A 17,263-nucleotide genomic window follows, 5' to 3' on the forward strand; every position below is an offset into this window, starting at 1 on the left:
TGAGTTCAAGGCCAGCCTGGTCTACAGAGAGAGTTTCAGGATAGGATCCAAAGCTACAGAGAGAAACCCTGTCTCAACAAAACAAAACAAAACAAAACAAACAAAACAAAACAAAACAAAAAACCCAAAAAAGAAAGAAAAGAATAAAAAGGAATGTGAGGGGCTGGAGAGATGGCTGGCAGTTACAACACCGGCCACTCTTCCAGAGGACCTAGGCTCCATTCCACACAGGGATTTATAACCTGTTAACTCTAGCTTCAGGGGATCTGATGCCTTTTTCTGGTCTCTCAGACATCAGACATGCAAGTGGTAGAGAAACATGCATACATGCAGACAAAACATGCACACACATTAAAAAAGAAGATAAGTTTGTGAATGATTCTTTGCTTTTGATAACTACAAACTGCTAATTCTTGGGCCAGTGAGGTAGTTCAGTTGGTAAGGAGTCTACTAGCCAGTCTGATGGCCTGAGTTCAATCCCTGGACCACATCATGGAAGGAAGGAAGGAACTCTTACAAGTTGTCTTCTGACCCCCATATGTGCAGCCATGATTGCACTCAAATAAATAAATAAATTTAAATAAACACCGTCATTAAAAAGTTACATTTTCATCATTGAGATGGTCTCACAGTGTTGTCTGTCTAGCCTATTCCTTGTGGGCTCAAGCTACTTTCCACCTCAGGCCGTCAGTAGCTGGAACTACATTTGCATCCCTCCATGCTTGGGACTATGCTTGCATGCCTCCATGCATGCGTCAATGTAGCTTATTCACTCTTTCTTGTCATTCTGGATGCAGACTCAGGAGTTCAATCATGCCAGACAATCACATTCCCATGAAGCAACAACCCCAGTCCCCAGAGAAAGCTTCTAATCAAAGCTTCGGACACATTTCTCAACAGTGTCCCGAGTTATCGGCTTCAACAGCACCCAGTAAGTTCAATTCCCCAGCAGTCATCTTATCACTTACTGAAAATGTGTGAAACCCAAGGTGGGCAGCGCAGCGTGTTCCTTAGCAAAATCAGCAAGCCTCGAGATCACTCTAGCAAGCTACAAGAAAGAGCACGTGGGGGAAAGGGCGTGAATTAACTGAGTTCTTTATGTAACTTCAGCTAAATGTTCCCAAAATTTAACACGAAATTACACCTTCAGCTCAGTGAAGAGAGTGCTCAGGTCATTTCACCTTTGTGTCCTGAAGTCCCCGGGCAAGGACTACAGGACCAGCATCTGAAAGCTGAGTCGACTTCCTACCATGCCTCGAGCTATTTTAAGACCATTGCAGAAGAACAGGACCAAGTCATGGCTAACCCGACACACTCTGGCAATGCGTCTCTGGTTGCACCGACTACATTTAAAAGGCTTTAAAGCAATCAACCACTTCTACTCTTCCAGGGTGGCCTTTAATTCTGAAATCCACCTGCCTTTGCTTTCCCACCGCAGGGATTAAGGATGCGTGAACACCGTATTTATGTTTTAACACAAGAAGAAACAATTAACTCCACAGATGACTTACAGAGTCCCTGACTTGACAACATTAGGTACAGACACTGCCTGAATCCACACAATTTCAGATCACTCCTATTATGAGGCATCTAATCTGGCAGGAAACTCCTGTCAGCATCTTACCTTTGGCAAAAGCAGGTCAAATGCATTTCTCAGAATAATGAGGTCCTGAAAAAGAAAATTCAAAGGTTTCACATTAAACAGTGTCAAACAGTAGTATTATAGTTTTAATACTTTCTGCCATTAGAGCTGGCAAGCAACCCATCTCATCATCAGCAAACAAATGTGCTCCAAAAGATGTCAAGAGGCTGTTTTTCCCTCATCACCATTTAAAAACATGGAAGTGGGGGTGGGGATGTAGCTCAGTGGGCAGAATATTCACCTAGTGCATGCAAGGCCATGGGCTCCAGCCCCAGCAGCACTCACCTGGAAAGGTGGCAAACACCTGCAGTCTCAGCACTTGAGAAGCAGAGGCAGGAGGATCACATATTCAAGGCTATCCTTGCCCACACAGCACGTTCAGGTTAAAGATTAGTTGGTATTGGCTACAGGAGATGCTCTTGGGGGTGGGGAGCAACATACGGAGCAGTAGGACTGCTGGGTTACGGGGACACATAAGGACAAAACCTTGATTGGCCACACTGACTCATTTCTTATTTCTTTCTTTTTTTTTTTGTTTTTGTTTTTTCGAGACAGGGTTTCTCGGTGGCTTTGGAGCCTGTCCTGGAACTAGCTCTGTAGACCAGGCTGGTCTCGAACTCACAGAGATCCGCCTGCCTCTGCCTCCCGAGTGCTGGGATTAAAGGCGTGCGCCACCATCGCCCGGCTCATTTCTTCTTTCTTATATGAGACATTCCATCACTAGTCTTCCTTTTTCTCACCTGTTTGTTTGCTTGCTCGCTCATTCATTCATTCATTCATTCATTCATTCATTCGAGGTAAGGTCTCTCTCTATGTATCTCTAGTTGTCACAGAACTCACTCTTTCCCTGCTTCTGTCTCCCGAGTGCTGGGATTACAGGTTGAAGCCTCCCTCTCCTGGTCATCTATACCTGTTAGCACAGGAAGGCATCTAGAACATCAAGGTTTAAGAAGCTGCAGTTTCCCAGGAAGAATCTAGTGTCTCATGTGTACCAGACAAGTGAGCAACCACTGAGCTCCACCTGCAGGCCGCCAAGCCACTCTCACGGGAGGTAAGAGAACGTATTCTGGGTGACTTCGAAGCAGGCCCCCACATCACAAGGATCACAGAGACAAAGCATCACTGGGAACTTTAAAAAAAAAAAAAAAAAAGATTTTCCGAGTCAACAAGATGGCTCAGCGGGCAGAGGTGCTTGTCGCTGAGCCTGCCAGACCTGAGCTGCACCTCAAGGGCCTACACGCTGGAAAGGGAACGCCAGCTACCTATGTTGTTCTCTGACCCCCATGCTCATACCATGGTACACATAACCCCCAATAAGTAAGTACATGTAGTAAAAGAATATTTTCCAAGAAGAGGATTATTCTTCCTCATCTGACCCTTACATAGATATCTTTAATTATGCATTATTTAAAACTAAAGAGGAGCTGGCCCCCGTGGCTCCCGCCTGTATCAACTACTCAGATGGCTGAGGCAGGAAGTAGAGCAAGCGTTCCAGCTGAGGACCAGTCTAGGTAACACAACCATGTGCTGAGACCCCATCGCAAAAACAAAAGTTGGGAGTGATGCACACCCTTAACCCCTGCGTTTGGGAGGCAGAAACTGGATCTCTAAGTTTGATGCCAGCCTGGTCTACAGAGTGAGACCTTGCCTCAAAAAAATGTCCTCTTCATCTGAAATTTATTTGGAATCTAATTTCAGGTCTCACAGGGGCAGAGTGACAAGTACTGAAGTCCTGGTCGTGCGTACGTTTCAAATGACCCTCTTCCTCGGGGTCTCAAGCTGTTTACAGGAATGCGCCACTGCACCCAACCTACAGAGCGCCTGCCTCTTCTACTTAGTAGTCACAAGTTGCTTCTTACACCGTTCTGTATACATTTTCTCACGTGCAGAAATGGGGATAACGGAGTCACACTCAAATGACTCAGTGCTCTGTGAACTCAGGGACAGAAACTTTTCTGGAACTAGAGGCAGAAACAGCAGCTGATGACAGAGATGGTTCACTGGTTAAATGCACTGGCTGCTCTTCCAGAAGACCTGGGTTCGAGTCGCAGCACCTACACAACAGCTAACAACCCGCTGTAACCCCAGTTCCAAGGGATCCCTTGGGGGCTGGAGAGATGGCTCAGTGGTTGAGAGCATTGCCTGCTCTTCCAAAGGTCCTGAGTTCAATTCCCAGCAACCACATGGTGGCTCACAGCCATCTGTAATGAGATCTGGTGCCCTCTTCTGGCCTGTAGGCATACACACAGACAGAATATTGTATACATAATAAATATTTATTTAAAAAAAAAAAAAACAAGGGATCCCACACTTTCTTCTCACTGGGCAGGCATGGCACACACACAGTACACAGACATCCATGCAGACAAAGCACCCAAACACACAGAGTAAATAATAATTAAAAAAGAACAGCTGCGATACTATTCTCTCTTTTCAGAAGCCAACAGTGGTTAGAAAGGCCCCCGGTCAGTTTGGAAAATTAAGAACACACAAATATATTATAAGGCTGGATCCCAAGCACAAGCTGCACAGGCTCCTACTGTATTGTCTCCGACGTAGCAGGAGGTGGCACCGAGGTGAATGATGCCGGCAGCTTTGGGACAGCAGTGGCCGAATGTGTGCACGTGAGCCATCACGTCGTGCCGCAGGCGCTTCTCTTCCTCAGCTGCCATCTGGAAGTCAATGTTGCTCAGGTTTGACTTCATCTCCTGGATCTGGTCATCTGTGATAGGCAAACCCAGGGTCTGCAGAACAAGCAAAACAAAGTCCAGTAACCTTTATGTTCAAGTATGTGAAATGAATTAATTAATTAAAACCTGGGGCGACAAGTTCAAATGTATGGGTTCCAGGAGGAGGCAGGGAGGAATTTTCTAATAAAACGCCTAAACAGGAAACAACAGAGTCCTGGTGTTGACTGTTAACTCCTGCCTCTCTCGTTCTTGTCTTTGGGCTCACGTGTCATCAAAAAAGGCCTTCTCTAGCGTCCCGTGTCAACGCTGTTCCTTAGCCTGGCTTTATTCAGCACACCTGCCGCTGTATGACATTGTCACACATTAATTAACCTATCCTGCTCTCTTGAAAGCACACTGCATGAGGAGAGAGCTTTGCTCTATTTATTACTTAATCCTTCAGGCACCTCAGTGTACAAAGTGTGGCGGCCTTACACCTGACTCAGCTGTACTTACAGCAACTAAACAGTCATTCCATAATGCTGGGCTTAGTGCAGTTCGTGCTGTGGTCCCAGCACTTTGGAAGGAGAAGCAGAAGGACCCCGATTCATGTCAAACACTCTCTCCAAAGGAAAACAAGCCCAGCTTAGCTGCTAAAACGCTTGCCAGGAAAGCCTGCACTCATGCAGAGGTGGAAGGAGAGAACCTATTCCACAAAGATTGGTCCACATGTGTGTCCCCACCACACACACACCCATAGATTAATACTATGATGCTGGGAATCTCTTGTAGTCCTCCTAATCTTTCATTTCTCTCTCTGTTTTGTTTTGCTTTTTTGAGACAGAGTCTTTGTGTATCCTGGCTGTCCTGGAACTCTGAAGACCAGGCTGTCCTCAAGCTCATAGAGACTTGTCTGTCTTTATCTTTAATACAGTGCTGGGACTAAAGGTAGGCACCACCACCACTGGGTCACTTCTCATTTTTTTTTTTAAATTTATTTTATTTTATGTGTATGGGTACAGTAGTGGTACGAATTTCTCAGTGGTAACCAACAGCTCTAAAACTGGACTGAAGGCCTGCTCAAACAGAAGGGAAATCATGCCCAGTTCTGGAAACTAGCTGGGCTAATGAAGTCACGGATCTTGGAGAACCTGCAATGGATAACCTGTAAACTACATTCTAAATATTTGTCTTTAAATCCACAGCTAAGTGTAGGTCTCACTCCCATCAAAGAAACTTCTTGAGTCCATCACAGAGAACCATAACCTATCAGGACAGGGTTGTGAAGCCCAGACCCAACTGATACATCTATAGCACCATTGCACATAAGGCTCAGACATCCTGGCAGAAGGGAGGTCAGAAAGACTGTGAGAGACAGAGGAAAAGGGGATTTGTTGTGAAATTGTGTCTCCTAGAAACGCCAGAAGCTATACTCACCAACACGGCTGGCTAAATGTGAGCTGAACAAAGATGACACCAACCACAGACATGCTAACAAGGAAGGGGTGACGGTCAGGAGGCCTCAACTCTAGACAAAAAATGACAGCCAACTAAGGAATGCTGAGAGCAGAACAGTCTTCCCCGAGGTTATCCAACACCAAATGGTCAGCCGGGAAACAGACATGCAAGTAACATTATACGGACTGAGCAGGTTGTTTGTATATACTGGGAACACACACACCAACACACCAACAACTATTAAAGAAAAGGAGTCTGTGTGTTTTGAGAAAGAGCAAGGCGCGCACGTGTGTGTGTGAGAGAGAGAGAGAGAGAGAGAGAGAGAGACAGAGACAGAGAGAGGCAGGTTACATGGGAGAGGGAGAGGCTGGAAGGAAACGGAAGAGAGAGAAGCAATTATAATCTCAAAAAGTAATTCAAATAAAACTTATGTACATATGCGTATGTGCGTGCATGTGGCCTTTCACGTGAGGGCAGGTTCCAGTAGGATCTAGAAAGGATGTTGGATCCCCTGGAACTGTGGTGTTACAGGCAGTTGTGAGCTGCCTGATATCAGTGCTGGGAACTCAAGCCAGGTCCTCTGCAAGAGCAGCACAAGCCCTTAACTGCTGTGCTGAGCCACCGCTCCATCACCAAAGCGTCTCTTCCTTTAAATGGGGGGAAGAATACATGCCGTTTACACATATTTAAGGACTGTTAGACTACCATAGAAGGCCTTAAAGCAGGCTTGGAACCAGAAAGCACTGGAGAAATTGCTGCCATCCTTAGTGATGTCTGGAAGCACAGTGAATGCAGGATGAAGGTTTGCTTCCTAGGCACACTGAATGCAGGATGTTGGACAGGGAATGCAGGATGAAGGTTTGCTTCCTAGGCACCGAGTTCTTGGTGAGCACACTGCTAACCTGCTCTTAAACTTGAGAAGCATTACAGCTCTCTGGATCACCTTCTGCTTCCATCACCTTCTCTGGAAAACCTCTTTTTCAATACATTTTAAAAAAATACTGGGCTGAGGTCAGACAGTGGTGGCACACGCCTGTAATCCTAGCACTTAGGAGGTAGAGGCAGGAGGATCTCTGAGTTTAAGGCCAGCCTGGTCTACAGAGCAAGACCCAACAGCAAAGTCTACAAAGAGAAACCCTGTCTTGGGGGAGGGCGGTGTGTGTGTGTGTGTGTGTGTGTGTGTGTGTGTGTGTGTGTATGCATGCATGGATGTAAGTATATACTAGGATGAATAAATTGTACATGCAGCCCATGTAAGAGAAACTATTAAAGTGACGGTGTTGTCGAACCCTTTAACCTCACACTTAGGAGGCAGAGGCAGGCTGATCTCTAAATTTAAGGCCAGCTATGCTACACAGTGAGACAGTGAGACATCATCTCCAAAGACAGACAAACCAATCTCCCCCAACACTTAAAATCAAACCACTATCAAAAAAACAACTCTGCAAACCCACAAATCCTCTACAATAAACACTTGCCCAGATCCTCCCTTCTCAGAACAAAGTACATCCAAGGAAGAAGCCATAGCAGCGCAGAAACAGATTCCAAAGCTGTCACTAACTTCAAAGGCACCGAGGAAGATGGAGAGGTTAAGGGTTCAGCTTAGGCCCTGCAATGGATCCAGGTTCAAATCCCAGCTCTGCTGTCGGGAGCCAGCTCGGTAACCGAGGGCAAGCCTTGCTCCCTACAGACTTGGTTTTGTCCCTCACAAGAAAAAAAATTGTGGACTGCAGACATGGCTCAGTGATTAAGAGCACTTGCAGAGGACCCACGTGGCAGCTTACAACAGGCTGTCAACTAATTCCCACTCCAGGCAACCAGGTATGTGTGTGTGGAACATGCATAAATGGAGACAAAACATTTATACGCAAAAAAATTAAATATAAATACGTCTGTTAAAAAAGGTGGGGGAAATCATCAAGTTTGCAACGCAGCTAAAACAAACTTTTTTTGCCATTTATTTTTTGGTTCGTGTGTGTGTGTATGTGTTTGTCTGTGTATGTGTGAGCGCGCGTGGAGATTGGAAGGCAAATACTATCCACCACGTCGAACGGGGCTCGAACTCCCGCCTGCAAGCTTGGCAGCAAGCGCTCCCCCCCCCCCCCAGCCTGCAAGGTTTAGATGACATGTGCCATGAGCTGTGCTGTGGAAGGACGCTAATTCCTAAAGCCTTGGCCAAACTGAAGTCTTCCAAAGGATGCGCAGGACTTTGGGACTGTTGCCGAGGCAACAGGTGCTCGGGTTGTGACCTTCCTCGCGACACGGGGCACGGCCAGTTACCTGCTCAGCCTCCGCCAGCCACAGCCACAGCTGCCGCCACGTCTGGAACTTGTACCTGTCGCTGAACAAGAAGCACATCTCGTGGCTGGCATAGCGGGACGCCAGCGGAGAACGGTAGCTTTCAGGACCGCCAGGGTCTCCGGCTGCAGCCATTTTCAGCACGCGACCGCAGCAGCGACAGACACGCGCAGCACTGACAAAGGCGGAAGCCTGGGCACGCGATGGGCGGGACTTCCTCTCTCGGCTCTGCCCCCAAGCGTAGCTTTGACGGGGTGGTGAAAGTACCGGTTTCGTCCACCCCTGCTGCTGCGTCAAGGCGTTTAGCTTGGTTTGTACGGAACACGATTAAAACTTCTTAATCGATGCCCACCCGGTGCCTCCTCAGTGCTCTCCATCTGAGGAACACACATTAGCACCAGCCTTTAACACAAAAAGGGAGGTTCCGGAGGCATTCGCAGGGACGCCGGGAAGGAGCCCCAGTGGAGCCTGGAAGTACTGCTGCCCCGCAGGAACCAGACTCCGCGGGAGACAAACTCCTAACCCCCTGCGGGTTCCGTGCTCTGAGAGCTGCCTGTCAGAAGTCAACAAGCCAACCCGTGACCGCTCCGGAACAAATCCAACCCGAAATTCAATTTTTCTGTGGCAGAATAAAAATGAAAACCGTATACTTTTTTATTTTTATTTTTTAAAGAACTAATACTTAACCGGACGGTGGTAGCACACGACTTTAATCCCAGCACTCGGGAGGCAGAGTAATACTCATTAGACAACGGATAGATGAATAAATACCCACCCAGAGAAGCATAGGTTCAGCAACAGAAATAGGCATGACACATTAGATCCGAACACTGCTCCATCTGCCCCAGCCTCCCTCAGAGCCACCTCCTCAAGGCTTCTGTCCATGACTCTTTAGTGTCTCCCTCGACCTGGGTTGAACAGCAGAAGGCTGGACTGGGGTTCCTGGAACAGCGCACTCTGGATTGGTTTGAGGGTTTAGCTGCTTTGATGACTGTAGTGGCTCACTGTTCTTTCTGCAGTGATCTTTGCAAAGTCAACTATTCTGGGCCTTCCCAGCCTCCACTCTGCTTTGCTTGGCCTCCTGTTACTTTCCCCTCATCTAACTATAATTTTAGCCTTTAGTTTTCTACTTGGTCCTGCTTCCTTCTCTTAGGACTTTTGGGGAGAGTGTCACTTTGTAACCTTAACTGGCCTGGGATCTACTATGCAAATCAGGCTGGCCTTCAATGCATCATAGAGATCCACCTGCCTCTGACTTCTGAGTGCCTGATTATAGGCTCGGGTCATCATGACCAGCTGTTTGGCATTTATTTATTTGAGACAGGGTTTCTCTGTGTAGCCCTGGCTGTCCTGGAACTTAGAGATTTGTAGACCAGATTGGCCTTTAACTCAGAGATTCGCCTGCCTCTGCCTCCCAAGTGCTGGGATTAAAGGCGTGCTTCCAACACCCATAGTCTCATTTTTGTTTTTGTTATCTTGCTAAAAAGACTGTGTTCTATAAATATGCATTTGTATTTGCATAAAACATAGTAAGGTGTGGAGGGAGTGCAAGAGCTGCAATAGACAGGCTAGGTCTGTAGAAATTCCTAACATACATTTTTATGTTATTTTGACTTTTGTGCCAAATAGCTTTTCTTTTCCTATTTCCTGTACTCATTCACCCCTCTAGGCTGGTGCAAGCGTTTGGCACCCCCTTCCTGTCTCTCCTTTCTGGAACTCTCCTCCCTTCCCTCAGCCTCCTACTACTAGGCACACTACCCCTGGAACAGTGATGGGGGTTGCCCAAGATTCAACCCACCCTTCCTCCTCTCTACTTCCATTGAAAGGCTTACCTTCTGAGTCCATGAGGCCTCCAAAGTGTTGTGTTTGATCAGTGCCTAGATAGGTCCATTTGGCTGCCGCTGTTACCTGAAGTGGCATCTCTCAATTAATTTTGGCTTTTTATTGTGTGTGGGTCTTATGCCTGCATGTGCACCACATGCATGCAGTGCTCAAGGAAGCCAGAAGAGGGCGGGAGCCACCAGTGGGTACTGGGACTAGAACCCATGTCCTCTGGAAGAGCAGCCAGTGTTCTTAATGGTTGAGCCATCTCTCCAGACCAGGATTTTTTTTATTCCCACTCCCCCTTTCTTGTAGCCAGGTCTTCAAATTTTGATTAATTTATTCGCTTTTAATGTGTGTTTTGCTTGCACATATGTATGTGCATCACCTGCATGCACGCCTGATGCCCACAGAGATCCTAAGAGGGCATTGTATCCCCTGGAACTGTAGTTAGGGATGGCTGTGAACCACCATGTGGGTACTGAGAATTGAACCAAGGTCTTCTGCAAGAGCAGCAAGAGCTCCTAACCCAAGTCATCTCTCTAATCTCTTTTGATTCCTGTTTTTTCATTGAGACAGGATCTCAAGTAGCCTAGTCTGGCCTCAAATTTGTTGTGTTGCCAAGAATGACCTTTAACCTCTATCTTCCTGTCTCCACTTCCTCAGTGCTATGATTCCAAGGGTGAGCCACTAGCCTAAGTACCGACATCTCCAGCTTTTATAACTGTCTCCTTCCTGGACACTAGACATCAGTCTAGGCCCTGCAATAATCTGCAGGAGTCTAACCACTGATCTGCATCTCAGCTTATAGTTTCCCATTTAAGGGCCTTGTTTTTTCAGCCTGGCTCTCAAAAAACAAAAAACAAAACAAAATAAAAAAAATCCTTGGGTTAGAGAAATGGCTCGGTGTATGAAGGGGTTCCTGATAACTGAAGTTCCATTTCCAGAGCCTACATGGTGAAGAGATCAGAGTCCTGAAAAATCTTTTCTTGACACTCCCAATCCAAATGCATAAACATAATAAAAATGCAGACAAAAACTTTTCTGTACGTTTGAGGACCAGGCTGGCCTCAAGCCCGAGGGCATCCTTCAGCCTTTCAGTCTCTGAGGGAATTACAAATGTGGATCACTACTTTTTTTTTTTTTGATATAACGTCCTATCACCCATGAGAATTGTCTATCTTCTCTACACAAAGTGGAGGCCTTGCAACTCAACAGTGAGATGTTACTAGGCTGGAGTGTGGAGAGGGCAGGTAGTGAGTCTCGGGGTACAGGTACATGAAAGCCACGTAAAAACCTCACTAGAAATAAGGACAGCTGTGGTGTTATTCTAATGGGATGTCACTAAAGGTTGGAACATGACTATCAGATTTGTATTGTGAAATGTATCCTATGACATATAAACTGGAAGGGGGACAGGGAACTGAACATGAAAAATCAGTTGGGCCAATGCGGTGGTAAAACCAGGTGTGATGGTTTGTCCCTGTAAGTCCAGCATTTGAGAGGCTGAGACAGGAGGACTGGTGTATCTCATGAGGCTAGCCTGGGGTACATAAAGCATTTCAGGCTAGCCTGGAAGCAGAGTGAGGTCCTGTCTAAAAAAAGAAACCAAAGAGAGGGAGATATTCATGCTGTGGTGCCCAAGCTAGTGTCCATCTCTTGGGCTCAACGAATCCTCCTGCCTCAACCTCCTGAGTAGCAGCAACTTTTCAAAGGTTTCAAATTGAGAACGCAGTGGCAAAATGCGCGGCTCAGAGAAATGCAGGAAGTTGAGCAGCATCTAGGTCTTGTGGCAGGGAGTTAAGGGTACGTTTATAGGTTCCATATTTGCCCCCTTTACCCAACAGAAACTGCTTGAAGTGTCAGGAAAGAGATGTAGTGGAGCTCACAGACACTGCTCCTAACATTACGGGATGTAACTTCTGCAAGGCACAGCATCGAAGAACAGGACCCCGATGGGAGGACAGGAAGTCATGCCATGGTCAAAGATGCACACCTGGAATCCTGGGAACAAAGTTTCCAGAGCATAGCTGGGAGACAGAAGGGAGAACTGGAGGTACCCTGAGATAAGACATGTAAGAGAGAAGGCTCTGTTTGAGCCAGGGTCTCACATAGCCTCCGCTTGCTAAAACTTGCTGTATAGTCAAAGACCCCGAGAGTTGGGACTACAACCCATACATCCATCTTGCTGGTTGAGATTTAAAGCTTTTGGCAATGAAGGTTTTTGTAGTCCCCCCCGCCCCAAATCTCTATTTGTCAAGCCAAAACCTAAACAAAATCTGGGCTTGGCATAGGCAGGCCCTCAAGATGTGCGATTTGGGGCTGGAGAGATGGCTCAGGGGTTAAGAGCAGTGACTGCTCTTCCAGGTCCTGAGTTCAATTTCCAGGAACCACATGGTGGCTCACAACCACCCATGATGAGATCTGGTGCCCTCTTCTGGCCTGCAGGCAGATATACAAGCAGAACACTGTATACATAATAAATATTAAAAAAAAGATGTTCACTTCATCCCACACTTCCCAGTGTTTCTATACATTTTCTCTGGTGTTGAAAGTAGGGATTAAAGGCAGGATCTAATGCACTCTACCAATGAGCTACATCCACAGGCTTTCTCTTATCTTTGTGTGGCAAGGTTTCACCAAAGTTCCAGGCTGGCTTTGAACTCTCAGTCCTACTTGAGATTAAGGTGTGAGGCATACTATCTGGTCAATGTTTTCAGTCTTCATGAAGAACAAACTGGACAGTATGTAAGAGGATTCCAGGTGTTTCTAGGCACAGGTAGTTCCGAGTAGCTTTCGTGGTGCTCTGCCTTGCACATGCCAAGCATGTATGTTACCACTGTGTGGACCCCACCCCACTCAAGTGTTCACGTGACCTGACTATCACCTGAGTTGTTAGTATCATTTTACCAGTGGAAGAGGTGAGTGTCCTTGAAGTGGGTGCATGTATGTAGGTAGCTCAGAACATTACATAACTTCTCTGGGCTTCATGCAATGCCACCACCCACTGTCGGCTAACTGGACTATGTCAAGCATGGTTTTGCTGAAGAGTTGGCTGCTGTCTGTGAAAGAGCTCAGTCTCCTTTTTAGCAGCTAAGAGCAGCAGAGGGACATCTTCTCTCCTCTTCTACCCCAGTGTCTAGGCAAACATAAACAAGACACCAGACAATAGCAGAAGATGACCCATGGTGCACCATGGCAGGCAACACCAGTTCTGGAACAGGCAGCAAGCAGCAGAAACAGACTGATCAGCTTAGTTTAACTGTCAGAATAAAGTCAGAAACCACAACAGTAAATGCTTAGCAGCCAAACACATTTATTAGTCTTTTTTCTTTTTTTCCAGGAACTCAAAAATATTTTGTAGTTATAATGTAAGCAACTGAGTTGCACATAATACAATCATATCTTTCCAAAATAAAATAAAAACTAAACAAAAACAAAATAAGCTGTTTAAAAGCCCAAAAAAACCCTTCAGAAAACTTATATATGCGTTACATCATCTCTCAGTTTTAATGAAATGACTACGACTTTATTCCTTATTATTTATTCAACCTGTCACAATCCGATAAAACACCACCCTTCAGTTTTGTTTGTTTTTGATATATATATATATATATTTGCTTTTGATATATATATATATATTTTGAAATCCAGCATGAAAAATACAGTACCTGCTATGGCAAAAAATACACATAAAATGCAACTTTTCAGCTTATTTGTACATTAGTAGAGTTTAACATTTTTTTTTAAGTGAACCAGTGATTTTAAGTACCACTATACTAAAAAAGTAAAATAAAATATAGAAAGGGGGCCGGCCTGCCGTGCAAGTGAACCACCAAAGTGCCTAGTTTCTGTGTCCACGTTAAACCAGTACGATAAGCAACTTTACCATATGGGAGTCTGACTGAACTGAACCTCTATGTTAAAAAAACAATGCCACATCCTTTTCTCCCCTCAAATACCCTTAAAACTCATCACCTGCATTTTCTATTGCCCATCAGAAGAGAGAAAAGAAAGTCACCAAAATAATATTGTAAAAGCGATTTCAAGTATAAGAAAACAAAACACTTATAGGTAACTTGCAGAGAGCATCAACGTGTGCAGCGATTTAGTCCTTTTGACAGGTTGTTCTGCTGAGTGTTTCAAATGAGAGGATTTTCACGGTCCCTTCCGTCTGTGTGCAAAGATGGAAAGCTGCCTCTTAAAACTTCAGTCTCCTTCTGGCGCCTTTCTCTGAACCTTTTGATTAAAGGGGCAAAGAGGGTCACTGAGGGCAGAAGGAAGGAGTGAACCAGGTATCGCAATGAGTTAAATAGGATCTCTCCTCCGCTGCCACAGCCCCAGGTCCTCTCACCTCTGGTTCAGCCTCAGTGACCGATTACTGAAGGGTCTCCCACTCACTGTTTCCTGATTTGGTAGAATGAATTTTACTATGTAAACATAGCCCCCTAGGATTACGGAACCCAAAGCAGCATTTGTATCTCCGTCGAAAGGGAGAAAGATAAAACAGTCCAGAAACCTCTCCTCAGGTTGCTTTTTGTTGGTGGTTTTGGTTGCGCAGAACAGGGCTGGGGTGGATGCAGATGGTTGGGAGTCAGGGAGTGGGCATGGTTGAGCGCTTGGATCTGCTTTATTTTCCCTCCCAGAAGTTTTTTTTTTAAACCTGTTAAAAATGTTCCTGCACCTTAAGTCGTGCTGAAATTAAGGCCAAGGGTGCAGAATCTTGTGCACATGTCTGTGAGCACACTAGAGGTGCGTGCACCATTTTGATGTCTTGTGTTGAGACCACTGCATACACTTTGGTCACTGGTGTGTGCAAAGGGTGTAGTAAGGGGATGCCCAGGAAAGAGGTGCAGACATCAGCGAAGCCCTTTGGGAACATCAGAGAGAAAAACAAGGGCAGGCAGAACCCCAGAGACAAGAGGAAGCACATTGATAGGCAAGGGCCTCCAGACAAACTACAGAAGTAAAATCCAAGGGGACGGGACGGTGCCAGTCAGAAGATGGGCAGGGGATGGCCATGTACTTTCATCAAGATTCTTCCCTCAAAGGAAGTCGTCACTGAACAAGATCAGGGAGGACACTTAAAGAGCTTGACAGATTGGGATTTGAGTTAAAGTGGGATAAAAGAGGGAGTCTTCTAACCTTGTCTCGTGGGAGCCCAGGTCTAGGAGGGCAGCAGCAGTCAAGGCCCTCACAAGCAGCAGGTGTCAATGTGTTTCCTCTAAGAATGTCCACTGTAAACAGCATGGAGGAAGATCTGAGTATGCACAGGGATTTCAGCTGAGCTTTCTTTTAAGTAAGAAACACACTTCCAGAGCATTGCTGAAAAAGCCACAGGACAGACTGCAGTACCAGGGACTAACTCTACAGGAACTGAAGAACCACACTAAAGGGAAAGAAGTGTGTGCACGTGAACAAAAAGGGGCAGAGAACTCAAGTCCCTGGAGGGGATGGAACGTGTGAAAGAGCCTTGGTGCTGGACTAGATGGCACCTAGTTAGGGCACACATAGCCAGTGGTCTGCTGTCCTGTGCTGTGGGGAGGAGCAACACCGCGAGAAAACAGCCATCCCACAAACCCAAAGCTACGCCACTGACCTGTTTTGCTTTTTCTTCTTCAACAAGAATTCAGATCTGAAACTTCTGATGGCTTAAAATGCAAACATCATATTTTAGGGTTATTTTCACAGCAAAGAAAATGTTTCAAAGACTTATCTGGTTATTTACACATCCGTATTTTATAAAGAATAGCTCACTGATGTTAAGAAAGGAGAGAGGAGTGAAGGGGTTACATTGCAGGGGAAATATACCTTGAGGTATCATTTTGTGTCAGACACTTGAAACATCAGGATTTTCTTGTTATTTTGCTTTTGTTTAAAGGCAATCGAGCAGATTTGGAACCCTGATAAGATCATGCCTGTGCAGCCTCGCACAGACACAAAGAGACTGTGATCAAGTCTGTCACTCATTACAGTACTGTGAACATAACAGAGATTGCTGTGTGGAAAACACGATACAGGCTAAACAGCTCTTGTTTCTGATACTGTGTGTTGTAATAATGCCTAGACCAGGGCAATGCAGGCGCCATGATTTATCACAGTCCAACTCCACAAAAGAATTGTTAGAACAAAGAAGAGGAAGTACAAAGGCCTTCCGGTGCCCCACACCTCACTGCACCACCAGTTCAGTACAGGAAGCAGAGATCAGGGATAGAGAACAGGGAAGGGAAGCCTTTTTTTTTTTTTTTTTTTTTTGCCTGTCAGTCAACAGCAGGCAACAGCCCTCTTTCTCAGCTCATAATTAGGAATGGTTCCATTCACAATGATTGACAACAAAGAAATGTATAAGAGGAGGAGTTTTCAGAATGATGTAAAGTGAACTCTCAGGTCAGCAGAGTGCGGTATGGTTTCCTGAGCTTGAAAGGGTTCTGAGTTCAGAGAATACTGGAGCCTGTAAGCTTCCACGGCTGCCCTGGGTTAACACTGCATGGCCAGTACCAAGAGTCCTGCACCACAATGGTGGACAGGCATGGCAGACCCCCCAGCATTTGCTTCACAATTAGACCTGCCAAAGGGCAGGATCTGGGAGGTCCCTTTTGCCCTCACTATGCTGACCTGGCGAGCCTCTCCTCCACTTCCCTCTCAGATGTGGGGATACCATGGACACAGAAACTGGAAAAACATAAAGATGCAGATCGACTTCTTTCCCCTCTTCCCGCCTTTCCCCTTTTCAGAAAATGCATAGTTACAAATTCCGGTTACAAAATGGAGCAAGGATGACCACATATGGACCTTTTGTTGTATTTGTTGACAAAACAAACAAACAAACAAACAAACCCCCTCAAGAACCCAACAACCTCTAGTGAAATTCACATTTGCATAATACATCCCAAGGCAACCAGGAGTGAGCACAGCCTCCCTCTCTCTTCCTGAAGGAAGCTGAAAGAACCCAGGAGAGGACTTTCCTCTGCGGAGGAACTGAGGGTGGTGGACAGGGCCCTTGGCATCCACTGGATATGGAGTGGGAGAGGTGGGGTCGTTGAAAACCAACATGAAACACACGAAGAGACTACACATCTCTAGATTTAACTACAACAGATCTCAAGAACTACAATATGATTTCAGAGTTTTTTCTTTTTTAAACACTGGTCTCAATTCTTTCAAAACCTTTTTTCTTGCATGCAATAAATACCCTGTTCACATAAATAACAACATTGCTGTGACTTGCATTTGAGAACACCATGGCCTCCTAAGGCAGAGGGTGAAAAAAATGCACCTTCTGCAGCGCAAAGCCAGAAATGCCTTCTTTACATGCATGAACTGGTCACCAAAATCACCTCATTCCAATTGCTCCAGTGCTTACAGAAACACTCTC

The 17,263-nt window shown here is 45.8% G+C and overlaps 1 protein-coding gene across 1 annotated transcript in view; it reads right to left on the reverse strand.

The window, feature by feature from the left end:
- Positions 1-8,349, reverse strand: part of Adsl (adenylosuccinate lyase) — a 21,053-nt gene extending 12,704 nt beyond the window's left edge. Inside the window, exons 1-4 of the mRNA XM_005354168.2 lie at positions 8,050-8,349; positions 4,183-4,386; positions 1,625-1,669; positions 969-1,048 (exon numbers count right to left, since the gene is read on the reverse strand). Coding sequence (XP_005354225.1) covers positions 969-1,048; positions 1,625-1,669; positions 4,183-4,386; positions 8,050-8,202 — 482 coding nt within the window. The 5' untranslated portion in view covers positions 8,203-8,349. The remainder of the gene's footprint in view (positions 1-968; positions 1,049-1,624; positions 1,670-4,182; positions 4,387-8,049) is intronic.
- Positions 8,350-17,263: the final 8,914 nt, after the last annotated feature.

The sequence above is a fragment of the Microtus ochrogaster genome, chromosome 15 (genome assembly GCF_000317375.1).
Source record: "Microtus ochrogaster isolate Prairie Vole_2 chromosome 15, MicOch1.0, whole genome shotgun sequence".
In the NCBI taxonomy this organism is placed as follows: Eukaryota; Metazoa; Chordata; class Mammalia; order Rodentia; family Cricetidae; genus Microtus; species Microtus ochrogaster.